General features: G+C 43.1%; 1 protein-coding gene across 1 annotated transcript; it reads left to right on the forward strand.

Annotated features, from left to right (window-relative positions):
* Positions 1–5544: 5544 nt before the first annotated feature.
* Positions 5545–14068, forward strand: LOC124553254 (ankyrin-2-like). Its single transcript, XM_047127141.1, has 2 exons — positions 5545–6131; positions 13537–14068. The coding sequence occupies exons 1-2, from the start codon at positions 5545–5547 to the stop codon at positions 14066–14068; spliced, it is 1119 nt and encodes a 372-aa protein (XP_046983097.1).
* The last annotated feature ends 563 nt before the right edge of the window (positions 14069–14631 follow it).

Consider the following 14631-nt stretch of genomic DNA (forward strand, 5'->3'; position numbering starts at 1 on the left):
CTGATATTCAAAAATCAGTGATTTTCCAAGATATGTTTGAATGAACATAGGACCTATCAAAAAATTAAAATCGATATTCAAGATTGAATATAAAATTACACTCCAGTTACTTTTGAGTGCTGTTGGGCATTGTGTGGAAGTCACTCGAACCTGCAGGGAATGAGAAACTGGTGCGTTACCTGACACGTATCTGGACATCGAAAAGGGAATCCCTTGGTAGATCTCAACATGCTTACGAATGGAAATTTTAGGGGCTGAAAATGAGTCTAGTGATTATTCAGAGGATTGTCATTTATTGTATGAACTATACAGGGTAGTCACATAAGACGTAACACCCCTTTTATTTCGTGAACTGATTACTCATATCGAAACGCAGTTTTCGGCAAATGTTTGAGCGTCGAGCGGCGCACATATTTTTGTTTGGTTAATGTTTTTAGCGCTCGTATCAACGGAGATATTGAAGTGATACGTTTCTTTCAATGGAACTGTATACTTTTTGTTGTTAGTCTTCAGTCCTGAGACTGGTTTGATGCAGCTCTCCATGCTACTCTATCCTATGCAAGCTGCTTCATCTCCCAGTACCTACTGCAGCCTACATCCTTTTGAATCTGCTTGGTGTATTCATCTCTTGGTCTCCCTCTACGATTTTTACCCTCCACGCTGCCCTCCAATGCTAAATTTGTGATCCCTTGATGCCTCAGAACATGTCCTACTAACCGGTCCCTTATTTTTCTCAAGTTGTGCCATATATTCGTCTTCTCCCCAATTCTATTCAATACATCATTAGTTATGTGATCTACCCATCTAATCTTCAGCATTCTTCTGTAGCACCGCATTTCGAAATCTTCTATTCTCTTCTTGTCCAAACTATTTATCGTCCACGTTTCACTTCCATACATGGCTATACTCCATACAAATACTTTCAGAAACGACTTCCTGACAAATCTATACTCGATGTTAACAAATTTCTCTTCTTCAGAAACGCTTTCCTTGCCATTGGCAGTCTACATTTTATACCCTCTCTACTTCGACCATCATCAGTTATTTTGCTCCCCAAATAGCAAAACTCCTTTACTACTTTAAGTGTCTCATTTCCTAATCTAAATCCCTAAGCATCACCCAACTTAATTCGACTACATTCCATTATCGTCGTTTTGCTTTTGTTGATGTTCATCTTATATCCTCCTTTCAAGACACTGTCCATTCCGTTCAACTGCTCTTCCAAGTCCTTTGCTGTCTCTGATAGAATTACAGTGTCATCGGCGAATCTCTAAGTTTGTATTTCTTCTCCATGGATTTTAATAACTTCTCCGAATTTTTCTTTTGTTTCTTCACTTGCTTGCTCAATATACATATTGAATAACATTGGGGAGAGGCTACAACCCTGTCTCACTCCCATCCCAACCACTGCTTCCCTTTTGTGCCCCCCGACTCTTATAACTGCCATCTGGTTTCGGTATAAATTGTAAATAGCCTTTCGGTCCCTGTTTTTTACCCCTGCCACCTTTAGAATTTGAAAGAGAGTATTCCAATCAACATTGTCAAAAGCTTTCTCTAAGTCTACAAATGCTAGAAACGTAGGTTTGCCTTTCCTTAATCTAGCTTCTAAGATAAGTCGTAGGGTATTGCCTCACGTGTTCCAATATTTCTACGAAATCGAAACTGATCTTCCCCGAGGTCGGCTTCTACCAATTTTTCCATTCGTCTGTACCGAATTCGCGTTAGTATTTTGCAGCTGTGTCTTACTAAACTGATAGTTCGGTAATTTTCACATCTGTCAACACCTGCTTCCTTTGGGATTGGAATTATTATATTCTTCTTGAAGTCTGAGGGTATTTCGCCTGTCTCATACATTTTGCTCACCAGTTTTGGTAGACTTTTTATAACTGTATTTTATAATTGCATTGTCTTGAAGACAATTATAGTGGTACAGAGTTTGTTATTAAATTCGGTAAATTTTTTAGAATGTGTGAGCACGGTGGCCGGAATCGGCATTAGCGGTGCAAATAACGTCAAGCAGAGCTCTCGTGCTGCACCGTCAGAAAGTCAACATGTTTACCAGTTTGCTTGTCTGCCCTGGAGGACCATCATTTTTCCTTCGACACGTGTAGACATGTACAATACGGAAAAGTTGGATATACTGCTTTTATATGGTCAATGTAAAATAATACCCTACAGCGGTATAGAGCTGCCTATCCAGGTCGCCAATGTCCCACGTCCCAAGCAATTGTGCTGTTTGAACGTCAAAAAGAGGACAAGAAAAAAGACTGCAGCTGCCGGAGAACAAGAAGAAGCTGGTATGGCTACGACGCTAATGAATTCGCACAGTTGTACGAGACACAGGCTGTTGCAAGGAATGTAGTCTCATTAGCATCCTGCATCGACAGAATTTCCATCCCAATCATCTGTCACATCAGCAGTTACTCGACCATGATGTCGAAAGTCGTACCGAATTTTGTCGGTTTGTCGTTCAGCAACTGGGTAAGGATTCTACGTTTCTCCAGCGCATGCTTTTTTTTTTTTTTTGGCCGATAAAGCGACATCTACTAACCACTCTCGTGTAAATTTGCGTCGACGGACGTGGAGCGTAAAAGTATGGCGTGGCATCATAGTGAATTACACTGTGGGGCCTCAATTAATCTGAGGCGTTCTAAATGGTCACTCGTACTCACTCAGCCTGATGAACATTCTGCCGGGTCCTGTAGAAGAGATACCGCTGTATACTCGACAGTGCGTGTGGGTGAAACCCGACGGTCGTGCAACTCACTCGTCCCGTGTTGCAACACAAATACTGAATGAGTACTTTCCTGGATGTTGGATATGACTAAATTCTGTTGTCAAATCGCCTGCGAGGTCCCCTGATGAACCCTCTTATTTTTTTTCTTTTTTTTCCTTTGGGAACACTCAAAGATGCAGTCTATGACAAAGCCCCAACTACGTCAGACAATGTGTATCGTCGAATTGCCAGTACATACTCTACCATAACATCCACCTCAATTACGCCTGTTCGTGGCCGAGCGGTTCTAGGCGCTTCAGTCCGGAACCGCGTGACTGCTACGGTCACGGGTTCGAATCCTGCCTCGGGCATGGATGTGTGTGATGTCCTTAGGTTAGTTAGGTTTAAGTAGTTCTAAGTTCTAGGGGACTGATGACCTCAGATGTTAAGTCCCATGGTGCTCAGAGCCATTTGAACCAATTACGCCTGTTCATCGTTCCTTCGAACGGCAACTGGCCTTGTGCTTTTTAGTCCATAGTCTACAGTTTGAACACATGCTTAAAGGATAAAGTTACTTTTCTGGAAGGCAAAATTTGTTATGTGGTTTGGATGGTTACTAAATCATTGTTGGTAAATTATTTCATATACGTGTGTACGAAATTGCATTGCAGTGTCAAATAAGTCTACGGCGTGTACTGCACGTATCTGGTAACATTGTCATTAAGCGCTTCCGTTCAGCATGGAACCTTCCCTTAAGATTATTATTTATTTCGCGGCGTAGACGTGGTCACGAAAGAATTTTTAATAGAATGCTTAGTTCAACGAATAAATCCCCTACGACATAATTTAGAGCAGTGTAGGTAGAGACAGTTGTCAGATAACTTGTAGCTTACCTCCAAGATGCGCACAGCCATGTACAGGAAAAGATTGCTCTAATATTCGTTTTCACATTTAGATACTTAAAGCAGTAGTTGGTTTTTGAAGCGCATAAGACCTCTTTATTTAAAAAAAAATGAACAGTCGATTTCCCTGTTTCAGCTCCTGAAAATGTGGGAGGATGCATATATGCATAAATGTGAAATCGTTTTCCCTCTGTGATACGCTAGAACCTAGCTTAAAACGTTTATATAAAACATCCGTAGGTGAACCAGTATCTAGGTCATTTATTGGTTCGAGGGGAAAGAAAATTTCGTCCTCGGAGCGCTGGCTTCCCTTACGGTATCTCACATTTTAGGACATTTCTGGAATTTTTTTACGTCAGATTTCGACGTAAACATTAACAAACGCTGTATTACTGTAACTGCCTTTTCAAGCTATTAGACGAAGTTATAAAAAAATATACGATTCGATTTAAAAAAGGAGACAGGTACCTAAAGTAATCCAAGGTTTCTAAGCAAACAGTTTGGTGTTAAATTCAGTAATTTTTTTCAGCGACAGTGTTCAAAAAGGGATATCAATTTATCAAGAAATATGTTGCATTTATCATTAGCATTTGGCTTGCGGTATACATCTCCCCAGTTAACATTTCTCAAACTTTCTCTGAAGTGCTCTAAAGATACCGGGCTGACTAGCCTTACACTTTTACTTATTAGTTTCTGAACTGTACACCGGGTGAAGTTGCGCATAATGATCTGACAATCCATTTATAACAGGGAAAGCATGTGTTAGTTTGACATCCTCTTGCTGTCCAAATGCGTTATCTATTAGAGTGCTACTGTCTTGAGCTATATGTGTAGGGAAAATGATCACTGGTTCTAAGTTATGTCATTAAAAACACTTCTAGTTCTTTTCCTATCAGAATTGCTCAGAAAGTTTACATTGACTTCGTCACAGATTAATAAATTATTTTTGTCTGACAGACAGCATAATGAGTCGAAATTTCTTATGAATAGCTCCCAGACTCCTAATGGCGACCTACACAGATTTGCTATCAACACTACATTATCTAGCTATAATTCACATGCACAAACGTCAAAGTGCTGACAGACATAAAATTTCATTACTTCTACAATTTTGTACGTATTCGCTTGTTTTGTTTAAATGGCAACTACTCCTTTATCTATGTTGGATCTGCTAGCTTAAGATGCTAAATTATACCCACTTATAGTGACTCTTTCCTTCCTCAAAGTTATATGGTGTTGAGACAAATTATGTCACTCTCACTCTTATTTTCGAAATCATTTAAACACACTAACAGGTCATCTACTTAATTTTTGATTCCCCTGACATTTTGGTGAAATAAATTGATACAAACGTTAGCTTTATCCCTATTTTCTGTACATGAAACTTCTTTTATTTTATTTTTTATTGGTTATTGTCTGTCTGGACTTTGGCTTTAACCTATAAAACTTGTCTGCCTGATATCATTAACCACAGGGATCATACGTTGTGAGACTGTGGCCTCCTTACAGTATCTGCTAATAGAGAAGCTAACTTACCTTTCCCCTTCCTATTTAGGTGCAGGCCATGTGTAGTGTAACCCCACCCACCGATAGCATCACCTGGAACAGCACTCATGTGAGGTTTTGTCCAGTGTCTGGAGCGTCCTCTTCAGCTCAGTGTAAACATGCCTTACATCAGTGTTTACCCAGGGCCGATCACAAACCCCTACATTTGTGTGCCCAGTATCTGCTCCTATTTTATCCAGGCCACTCGTAACACTGTACCTTGGATTCATAGCCAGGATGTTTCCTGCTGTTTACCTGATCTTAGCTGCATAGCTGACCTACGTTTTCTGTGTGTTAGTAGAAGCAAAACACAATTTATTTCCTCTGCAGCGCGACTGGAAATTCCATAGATGTTCCGTGTGTGTTTCAGGTGTGGTAGTAATGGCAGAATCAAAGTCTGAGAAAGGCAGTTTTGGAAGCGACCTGTGCACACTGCTGGAATCTGGCAAAAGTGCAGATGTGACTCTCGTGGTGGGCGACTCTCACTTGCCGGCCCACAGTGTCATTCTGGCAGCGAGGAGTCCCGTCTTCGATGCCATGTTGCGGAACAACATGCTAGAAGCTACTAGTCGCCTTATCAAAATCACTGACGTGCAGGAGGCTGTGTTGCAGCAGATGCTATTCTTCGTCTATACAGACACAGTTCCGGAACTGGAAAGATTTGCAGCGCAACTGTTGGCAGCCGGCGACAAGTACGACTTGCCCCTACTTAAACGACGGTGCGAGTCGCGAATGGCGCTGGACTTGAGCGTAGAAAATGCTGCATCTACTGCGTTGGTGGCCACCCTGCACCACTGCCCAGAGTTGAGGAGCGCCGCTGTGGAGTTCATAGCGCGACACCCCGAGGTGATGGCCAGCAGCGACTGGGCGCAACTGCTGCGGCAGAATGCAGAGGCTGCAGCAGACATCTCCAGTCTGGTGGCGGCGGCATTGCCACGGCCACCATCCACAGAGACATCGGGATACAGGTGAGTGTGTCCGTATCCGTGTCCGTATCTGTGTCCGTGTGTGTCCGTATCCGTGTCCGTGTGTGTCCGTATCCGTGTCCGTGTGTGTCCGTATCCGTGTCTGTGTGTGTCCGTATCCGTGTCTGTGTGTGTCCGTATCCGTGTCCGCGTGTGTCCGTATCTGTGTCCGTGTGTGTCCGTATCCATGTCCGTGTGTGTCCGTATCCGTGTCCGTGTGTGTCCGTATCCGTGTCCGTGTGTGTCCGTATCCGTGTCTGTGTGTGTCCGTGTGTGTCCGTATCCGTGTCCGTATCCGTGTCTGTATCCGTGTGTGTCCGTATCCGTGTGTGTCCGTGTCCGTGTGTGTGTGTGTGTCCCGTGTGTCTGTGTGTGTCCCGTGTGTCTGTGTGTGTCCTGTGTGTCTGTGTGTGTCCCGTGTGTCTGTGTGTGTCTGTGTGTGTCCCGTGTGTCTGTGTGTGTCCGCGTGTGTGTGTGTGTGTGTGTGTGTCCGCGTGTGTGTGTGTGTCCGCGTGTGTGTGTGTGTCCGCGCGTGTGTGTGTGTCCGCGTGTGTGTGTGTGTCCGCGCGTGCGCGTGTGTGTGTGTGTGTGTGTGTGTGTGTGTGTGTGTGTGTCCGCGCGTGGGTGTCTGCGTGTTTTAAAAAAGTTTACCATTTTGAAGGATAGTAGTATGGATCAAAGCAAGGAACATATGTTCAGGAAGCATGAGCTGAGAAATGGATACCTTAAGAACTGTGGGGATTTGTTCACCTTCGCTATTGTGGAAAACATCCCTAGTGCAAGCTATTCGCTATTTCGAATGACTTACTGCAACAGAATGCAGTCGACAAATAACACATTCTGCTACTGTAGAACAGCAGAGTTTCTAATGTAATGTGCTTGTTATTGCATACGACTTGCAACTGTGAGCCATCGCTAAAGCAGGTGCTCACTAAGGCGTCCATTCACATTAAGGTGCTGTTCTTCGTGCCAGACGTCTTCGGGAATTATGCGCTCTCTGAAAAACTCCAGAGTTGGTGTAGAAGTACAGGAAAGTTATTCAACAGGAACTATACATCGCACCAGTCAACTTGTTCTGTAGATCGTATTAGTCCAACAACTCCGGTCTGTACATTAACGGAAAATCTGCTCTGATATCTTGCCTCCAATATAATTGTAACTGGAAAGATAATGCTACAGTGCAAAAACATTTGACAAACTTTCAAGATCCATGGATAATAAGAGGAATGTTTCCCTCTTTGTGAAATGCATTTTGTAGGTCGTTTGTTATAACAAAGAACGTGCTGTACAATAGATGTTTCTTCATAGTAATGATGAAAAAGTGCTCTCAGCTCTTAAAGTACGCATTTCAGAGCTTATGTTTATGGAGAAGGGTATACGTATCAATTTCAGTTAAGAGAAACTACTCCAGAAATAACGAAGTTGAAATGTACAAGCCAAAATGTACCTGAGTTCTGCCATGGCCTCGTGTAGCGCTCCGACTAAGAGCCCCCGCTTTCGAACCATGACGACGACGACGACGTAAAAAATTCCCACTGACTTCTCACCAGTACCCTGCGATAATTACCTGTATTGGTGGACATGCAATGGTGCATTTAAATTTGATTCCAGACACCAAAAATCCTTTAGATGGTACAGTAATGAAGAATTCCATTTACCTACATGTTTTACAAGCTGCTACATTTACAACAGTTGTTCAAAATAGTGACCCCCACCGTTACTGCAGGCATGGCATTGTTGCACAAAGCTCATGTCATACCACTTCCAATATCCTCTGTGTCGTTTCAACAGCTCTAGGCGTAAAGAATTGTCTCCATGACGATCGTCTTCAGGCTCGATAGGTGCCTACTATGAAAGACATTTCACATGGCCCCGCAGGGATAATTAAAGTGGAGTGAGGTCAGGTCAACATGCTTGCTGTGAAACAGTATCTTGTCTGCCTATCTCCTTTTTCCGGGAATGTCTGATCCAGATTTTCGTGGAAATGAGTGTTTGAAGGGAGGTGGGGCTCCGTCGTATTGTAACCACGTCCATTGAAGAATAACAAGTGGGATATGTTCTGGGAACTGTGGTAATATGTCTGACAATACTGTGCACACTGGCCCATTAAGTGGGGAAGAAGAAGAAGAAATGGCTCTAGTATGTAATCATCGACTCTACTTGGACACACGTAGATAGATAACCTGTGTTGATGGCTTTTTACAAATGTAGTGTTGGATTCTCACCGGCACAAACATGATATTGCAACTTCTTCCATGAAAATCACACATACATGAAGTGAGGATTCACTGTGATGAGCTAAAAGAACCATTGGCTGAATACGACATTAGATCTGAAGTCGGCAGGAGTTAAAGCGTGCTCATTTTTCCTTAATACTGGAAATACAAAACTTTGAAATATTCGTTTCCCATGCAACTGGTAGGGCTGACTGCAGGCGCCTCATCCACTCAAGAACTGCTTCCTCTAAGTCCGTGTAGCTCATCCTCCTTGGTCGTTTTGTATTGTGGTACCAACTGCCCCGTTTCACTTTCAGGTTGAAACAATCTAGGAAACCTGATGCTAGCCTGTAATCGGCTTTGCTGATATTTGGTCCTGTACAACCTTTATGCTTCTTCTTACATTTTCGTGAACTCTAGATTTAATCCTGTGGCTTTGTCCACGTACTTGTTTGACGTATTTGTTACCTCCTAAACCCTTACCTTAGTCTATCTCCATGTCCTCGTACTCTCTATTCATCTCCTCCTCAACCACACCTTATCTACCCATTCCCCATATTCTCCCTTCTGTGTCCCTGTCTGCATCACGTCCTACTCCCTCCCATCTGTATATATCTTCCTGCCCCATCTCCCTATTCATATCCTCCTCCCATGTCTCTCCCCCTTGTCCATTCCCCATTCCTTCCTACCCTCTCTCAGCCCATTATTCAACCTACCTCCTTTCCTCTGTGCATACCCTCTGTCACACAGCCTTTCAGCAGGTGTGGCCATCTGTACATGGGTCCCTTCCGAACATAGATAAAAAGGCAGATAACTTTTCACAACATGTCTATGGTGTCGTGCAGCATACACGTCAGGAGCTTGAAAACTGATTTTTTTTTTTTTTTTTACCCACTGACGTGTAAGTTGCCCTACAAAAAATGTCAAGAAGGTATGCCGCATTTCCACACGATGAACCTGGCATCCAGGACAGCCTATGTACGATGGGCTAAAAAAACATTTTTGCCAATAGCTTCACTCTATAAGGAAGTTATAAGCCCCCCAGTGCTTATACTCATGAGGCCAACTGTTGTTGCGCTACAGTTGGTTGGAATCGATCCAGGCGTTTGGGATTAGATTCCAGACATGAATAAATACACTTCGCAGTAGAATTTCCTGCTTCGCCGATGCTAGTTGTAACCTTCTGTCACTATAGGGCTGCAAATTGCAGTGCGTAACATGCAGTGTTTAACATAACTATGACGGTGCATGAGAAACAGCTTGTTGTAGTAGAGTTTCTAACCACAGTAGACGTGCCTGTAATTGAAATCCACAGAAGAATGAAGGCTGTGTACAGTGGTGATCGTATAGACATCAGCAATTTGACATTGAGTCAAATTGGTAAACCCAGCTTTCATCACTGCTCAGCGTTGTTAAGGAACTCATCGCCCTCCCACTTCAAAGCCAAAGGAAGTTGTTGACAGATTTCATGTCAGGAGTGAGCATTCAAGGGACTCACCATACATTAGTTTTCTGTGATATACCACACTTATCTAACAGCTGTGTCTGTATTATCCAGTAGTTCATCAAGCCAATTGTAAATAGTCTCAGCAGTTACCGTATGTGGTCGTCCACTCTCAGCTCTGTCACACATGCAAAACGCTTTACAGTGTGGGCAACCGCAAGCACAGTCTGGCATGTCAAGATGTAAAACCATTTCAGCTGTAGGATTCTTTTAGTATTATGCACTATCAGTTTCACGGCACTTAAAGATGCATCTTCAGCTGCAGCTGCGTCTTCAGGTGCAAACTAGTAAGTTCACGATACATAAAAAAAAAAAAAATTGAGAGACCCAGCGTTTGTAGCGAGTCCGTAATGCATTAGTGATGTTGATAATCATCACTGTCCACAGCTTCCATTTTTCTATGGATTTCAATTGTAGGTACGTTTTCTGTGGTTATAAACTAGATTGCAGCATGCTGTTTGTCACGAACAAACATAATTACGTTACACCCAGCAATGTTTAAAAAAATACAATTTGGAACCCTGTAGTGGCAGAGGGTTGCAGCTTGCGTCAGCGAAGCTGGGAATTAGACGAGTAATATCCGTAACATGTAATACCTCAGAACGGCATAAAAATTCGGAGGCATTTCTGTTCACCGTGTACTGTGATAATGTGAATCTTTAGGTTCTGAACCTGCTTTGTTCTCAGCTGCATCATAACACTTCTGAATTAGGTAGTCGTAAAAACTTGTTTTAAGTGCTAAAATGTCTATCATTTCCAAGTGAAGGTGTAGTCTGTTGCACAGCTCGATTCCAGTTTGCAGTGGCCCATTTCGTTTTAATATTGTATTAGAATTTTGGACATTTATTTCCTAGTTTCTTGTGTTAGGTGAGTGAATGCCCTCTTCTCTAACTACAGGCTGCATATCACCAGAGTTACCAAAAATACATTACTTGGCAAATTTATAAGCAGAGGAATGGAAGGCCATGGTTTTTTATAAATAAAGCCTTCAACGCACTTCTACGAGCTGCATTCACCACAGCTCCTATAGTTCTCCTTTCGGCTCTGAAACGACACTTGCTAGCATTAGTTTCCCCCAAAAGATTGCAGCATGTTGCAATACAGATTCTGCTGCCACAGTACACAATTATTATTTTTTTTGATGTACAGCTTGAGAGAACTATTATACAGTAACAAATGGTATTAAGTTTATTGCTTGCAAAAAAAATGGTTCAAATGGCTCTGAGCACTATGGGACTCAACTGCTGTGGTCATAAGTCCCCTAGAACTTAGAACTACTTAAACCTAACTAACCTAAGGGCAGCACACAACACCCAGCCATCACGAGGCAGAGAAAATCCCTGACCCCGCCGGGAATCGAACGCGGGAATATTGCTTACATATTTACAACTGCCAAGATGAGAAACATAGAAGTAGATACCCTCGGTGTAACAAAGCAGCTTAAATCACTTAATAAAGGCAAGGTCTCCGGTCCAGATTGTAAACCAGTCAGGTTCCTCTCACAGTATGCTGATAAAATAACTCCATACTTAGCAGTTATATACAACCACTCGCTCACAGAAAGATCCGTACCTAAAGACTAGAAAACTGCTCAAGTCACACCAATACCCAAAAAGGGAAGTACGAGTAAGCCGCTGAATTACACGCCTATATCACTAACGTCGATTTGCAGTGGGGTTTTAGAACATATACTGTATTCGAACATTATGAAGTACCTCGAAGAAAACGATTTATTCACATATAGTCAGCATGGATTCAGAAAATATCGTTCTTGTGAAATACAACTAGCTCTTTACACTCGTGAAGTAATGAGTGTTATCGGCTGGGGATGTCAAATTATCGTATTTTAGATTTGCAGAAGGCTTTCGACACCTTTCCTCACTCTGTGTGCCTACAGAGTATTGTGGATTCGTGATTTCCTGTCATCCATTTACTGCACCATTACACACGCACGTCATGATATAGGAGACATTATAATTCCCACACTCAAATCTATTATGACAAACAATATGTATCACGAAGGGCACACACAATGGAGTTTAAGAAATTACAATGGCACATGAACTCCGCTAAGACAAACAGTGTGCATAATGAGGGGCACACAATTTTACCAATGTAAGAAATTGAAATAATACTAGCATAAAGTTAACTAAAATGCCTTGAAGGAAATGTTTATGAGAAGAACACGATGGGGCCGCAAGGGAGGAGGCAACACAATGCTTAACTCAGGTGCACCAAAACAAACAACAGACACCAGGCCGCGCCAACAACGGACACACAACTGCTCTCTCCGTTGGGATTCCACCCAAGTAATAGCTACCTGAAACATTTTAATACTTGGAACAGTACACCAGTGATCAACAAATTAAAAAAAAAAACATGACATAGAATAATTTAAGAATATCACATTATATCACTATGAGCTTAAGGTCTTTCGGTAATTAACAGATTACGAAACAGGTAAAGAGGCATGTGCCACTATTAAATCTTCCCTAATTACAGTACTAAATTTCTCAGTACCCAAGTTGCAATTAACGCAACAAGAATTAAATCATTTAAGTGATAATGTTACTTTATAATAATAATAATAATAAAATCATTTTATACATCAGAGGACCAAGAATGGGCCAATCAGTACTCCCCAGTGAAGCGGTTCACACAAATGGTACTCCACGGCTCCGAGCACACAGCCCCATACAAAATGCAACACAGCCACAGCGACCCGGCGTACTACCAGAACCACCAGGCAGTGAACCAAAATCCTTCTAAGCAAAAATAAGGACAGACTTTTAAAATAACGAGACCTAGCACGGACCGGACAACAGACCAAACGCCGGGAAATCCATAAGAAACCTCAGCCAGCTTAATACCAAAACAACAGTTTATGAACAATATGCAAAACACAAGACGTCTCAGTCCAAAGGCTTCCGTTTAGTCACGAAGGTGGCTCCGACCCGCCTGCTGAGGTGCCAAGCGTCGTACGGAGTGCCGAATCGAGCTTCACTTTCGTTAACGGAAAGCGGAAGCACCACAAGACCAAATCTAACTGCGCAAGGCAACCTGTAGGGAGTGCCACTCGACGACTACGCACTTTAAGATCAGGCATAAAGCATCCTGAGTAACGTGCCGCTGAACGACGCACTTCCGTCACCAGCGTGTAGTAGAGTACGGAGAACGGCGTAGCCCATTGGTATACATCCACGGGACGGTAAGCGAGGATAGCGATCCCAGCGACGGAGAGACAGGACGACGAAATGACATCCCGCCGCACATAGAACGTATTTCAAACTCATGCTCGACAAACTACAACAGGCGAGATTTTGCTCCCCTTGCGAATCAAGTTAAACGGCACACCACGTCGCTGTCCACACTGTTACTCGCAAAATGACGGTCCGGTCTTCCCATACGGCCCCACTCGGCGTCCAGACGCAAACAACCTCCGCCGAGCCGAACTGTCTCCTCCTCACATGCCTCCAGCTAAGCTCCGGCCAGCGATCACACACGAAAAAAAAACCGCCTAACGCCAAAGCGCCGTCTGAGTGAAAACTCAGCACTAAGATCCTCAAGTGACACTGTACAGTGGCATATGGTGTGTGTGTGTGTGTGTGTGTATATATATATATATATATATATATATGTGCGCGCGCGCAGATGTAAGCATTCCCACGTCATGTGATGTGTTTTGCAGCAATATGCCACACACGATGAAGCAGCAGATGGTGGCCAGACTTATGGAGGCCGCTCGCAGTGGGAGGGCACGAGAAGCGTGGGCGCTGCTGCTCGCCGGAGTGCCAAAGGACGCCCGAGACGGCAGAGGAAACACGCCGCTGCACCTGGCAGCCGACGGAGGGCACGCCACCACTGTGAAGCACCTGCTCGATGCGGGACTGGATGCCAACAGTGTCAACTCGAATAGGAGGACGCCCCTACACCTGGCAGCTCAGGCAGGGAACACGGATGTAATATGGATGCTGGTGAGAGCGTCAGCACGAGTAGACGCTCAGGATGCCACGGGGCAGACTGCACTCCACGTGGCTGCGGGTGTGTACACTGGTGTAAAAGATGATAGAGTACATGTAGTGAATACACTGCTCCTGGCGGGTGCGACAAAAGATATAACTGACTTAAAGAACCGGAAACCTGAGCAATTGGCAACCGTATCAACAAAAACAGCTTTCAGCACTTCCAATACTGTTTCCAGTCCTTACATTGACTTGTAATAAAAAAGTTTTACTTTATTGTTGTTACCGTATACACTACATATTTAGCTAAAACAGTTAAGATTCCAACTAACTTTGATCAGGTACAGTGATCTAGATGTCATCGTGCAGGCAGTCAAGTTCGTTTTAGTGTCTAAACCTCTCAACAATAAACCAACTCGGCACACTACTTCTACTTAAACATCTACTTAAACAACATATATCTTCAGATCCAGATGTAAAAGGAATATGAGATAATATAAGTGCGAACTTTTTGAGGAAGCGTCAGCTCAACATCACACAAGACTTCATCCACAGACATTCGTAGCTTTATTTTGGAACCCTTAATCCATGCACACATTGCTTTAGTCACTGAACTGTGTAGTATTTTTGTTAAAAGTTATGATACACTTGTGCACCAGTGAATCCAAATGTATAGTGATAAAGGCTATTGCATTTGAATAAAGTTTAAGCCCACAGTCTTTAATTTTTTGTTTTATTCTTTCTGTGCTGTACACGAAACTTTCCTCTGTCCACAAACGACAAACGCTACTTACGTTGAACGGTGTTTTTTCTGGTAGCAG

The sequence above is a fragment of the Schistocerca americana genome, chromosome 11, assembly GCF_021461395.2.
Source record: "Schistocerca americana isolate TAMUIC-IGC-003095 chromosome 11, iqSchAmer2.1, whole genome shotgun sequence".
In the NCBI taxonomy this organism is placed as follows: Eukaryota; Metazoa; Arthropoda; class Insecta; order Orthoptera; family Acrididae; genus Schistocerca; species Schistocerca americana.